The sequence below is a fragment of the Penaeus monodon genome, chromosome 10, assembly GCF_015228065.2.
Source record: "Penaeus monodon isolate SGIC_2016 chromosome 10, NSTDA_Pmon_1, whole genome shotgun sequence".
Classification (NCBI taxonomy): domain Eukaryota; kingdom Metazoa; phylum Arthropoda; class Malacostraca; order Decapoda; family Penaeidae; genus Penaeus; species Penaeus monodon.
Window position 1 is genome coordinate 51249700 of NC_051395.1, and position 2500 is coordinate 51252199.

Consider the following 2500-nt stretch of genomic DNA (forward strand, 5'->3'; position numbering starts at 1 on the left):
GTGTCTATACAATGGAGAGAGAGGGAGAGGGAGAGGGAGAGGGGGGGAGGGAGAGGGGGGGGAGGGAGAGAGAGAGAGAGAGAGAGAGAGAGAGAGAGAGAGAGAGAGAGAGAGAGAGAGAGAGAGAGAGAGAGAGAGAGAGAGAGAGAGAGAGAGAGAGAAAGAGAGAGAGAGAGAGAAGAGAGAGAGAGAGAGAGAGAGAGAAGAAAGGGGGGGAGGTGGAGGGGGAACTATGATATTAGTAAATAAACCAAACAAAGCTCCGAATACCTTGGCTCATCTAGAACGGACACAACCATGCTCCCTTCTTGTAAGATGAGTGAAGAGTCTTCAGTTATTTCTGTCACTTGTACGTCCACTTTGCCTGAACCCACTGACCCTGTTAGGTGACCGTGCAGCCCACCTGGTGGGGAAGTTTTGCATTAAACTCCACTGATAACAAGAATAGGCGCAATTAATAATACCATAAGGAAAAGAAGTTATACATAATTATTCAAACTATACAGAAATATATTCTTCTTCCATATAGAAATGTCTATTATTTCATGATTGAAAATGATATATATTTGCTGGTAACATATTGATGTTCACATCTCATTTACTTGATTATGGGAATTTCAACTTGCTCTTTAGATATAAAGATATATATATGTAACAAAGGAGAAAAAACTGGAAAAACACACAAAAGATTAACCAAAAAAGAAATCAAGAATAAGAGACCAAAAATAACATGAATAAAAAGAAAAAGACAAGAAAAACTAAAACTAAAATAAAGAATAAAAGATAAAACTAATATTTTTGCTCGAAGTTTCTTAATAGTTCCAATCTAATATTCCAATATATTCCGACCCCAATATTTACTCAGAGAGAGTTTTCCCTGCTTCAGTGTCAGCGAGGTCGAGCCATGCAAGTGGTTAATGACGATGTCTCCTCGCTGCGCCGTTATCTGACCCTCGTTCATGTAAGAAGACTGCACATTTGTGTTCAGTTCTTCGGCTACGATGTTCATCTTCAGTCCCTGTAGTCTTTTGGCTTTCAGGTTCTGCAAAAAAGAAGTACGAGAGAGGTTGGTAAAAAGGGAGGGTATTTTTTAATAATTTCCTTCCTAATCATTCTTCTGCCTTGGAACTCGTTATCTTGCTTGGACGGGTAACTTGTCTGGACCAACAGGATGACTAGGCCATGCTAAGCCTTCATTACTCCCAATGCATCTGCCTGGGAGGCTTTTAATTAATGAACTGTACTTTCTACAGCAAATAATCCTCAAAGCAATGATAATAGTAGAGTAATAACAAAATTAAATTAAATTAACAGAGTCATATCATAAACATGGCAAAAGCAATATAAAAAATAACAATAAAATATATATTCATTATGCAGAGTCATAGCGCACTCACTGTTGCCTTAGCAACGATGGAAATATTTCCCTGTAGTGTTCCCTCAGCTGTAAAATTCCCATGCTGCGTTTTGATGTGAATGTTGTGGCTCTTGAGACCGCGTGTCGCCACTTCTCCGTCCTCTGTCGTGATGTCCACTTCGTCGGCTTCCATGCCCATTATCTGGAGGCAGGCGTCACTCTGAAGGTTGGCGCTGATATCTGTTCGTTGAGGAAGGAAAATGGATTTAATTAGCTTATGATTTTGAGTCTTTACGAATACCATAGCATAAAACGTCCATGTTTTCCGTAGCAATTCATTTCCTTTAAATTCATGATTTTATTTCTAAAATAATGATGCAACCAGAAATAAAGACTTTGCTAATCTGAACAATTCTAATTATATATAATACCCTGAACCATGTTTGCTTATTAGTACAAAGAGTCAATAAAAAATCAAGTCTGCAAAAACAATATTTGTATCACTTGGCAAAGAACGAGGACGTAATCAGTCCTGAATCCAACCAAGATAAAAAAAGAGAGAGAGAAAAATAAAAGAAGAAAAATCAAAACGAGAAAGGACAAAATCTCACCATACTTTATCGGGACTTCAATCTCGCAATAAAGCCTCGATGATCCAGGAGACGAAGACACGGCCAGCGTATCTTTCTTCTCTCCCAACAGTTCTACCCTCACAGTGTCCAAGGAGGAGTTCGAAACGCCGTAAATGCTGACAAACGCACGGTCGGCATCGGGGAATTCCTGTTACGTGGGAATTACAGAGAAATTTAGTGCCTCGTACTTCTTTCCTTTCTTCCTAAGAACTGAAACTTGAGAATAAATCTATAATGAGCTTTTAAATAGGAATCTTTAATTGCTTTAAAACCTGGGATCAGACTTGGCGTCTTAGCGTCCACACTGCTACAATTGTCTTGGGCAATGGTTCGTTGTCCTTTGCCGAAGGGCCAATAGGCCTTCGTGGTGTCGAAGAATGTGGTGGTAATATCATCATGAAATCAATACCCTTAATAATGAATAAATCTAAAAACAATCACACATAAACTTAAAAAAAAAAACAAGAAAAAAAACCTCAAAATTGCAAATCTTACTTGTGGATTAGCAGGT

The 2500-nt window shown here is 38.7% G+C and overlaps 1 protein-coding gene across 1 annotated transcript in view; it reads right to left on the reverse strand.

Annotated features, from left to right (window-relative positions):
* The window catches only part of LOC119578162 (protein FAM185A-like), a 4664-nt gene that overhangs the window by 1754 nt on the left and 410 nt on the right, over positions 1–2500 (reverse strand). The window contains exons 1-5 of the mRNA XM_037925898.1: positions 2485–2500; positions 1969–2137; positions 1398–1597; positions 862–1042; positions 271–403 (exon numbers count right to left, since the gene is read on the reverse strand). The exon at positions 2485–2500 is cut by the window's right edge and continues 410 nt beyond it. Coding sequence (XP_037781826.1) covers positions 271–403; positions 862–1042; positions 1398–1597; positions 1969–2137; positions 2485–2500 — 699 coding nt within the window. The remainder of the gene's footprint in view (positions 1–270; positions 404–861; positions 1043–1397; positions 1598–1968; positions 2138–2484) is intronic.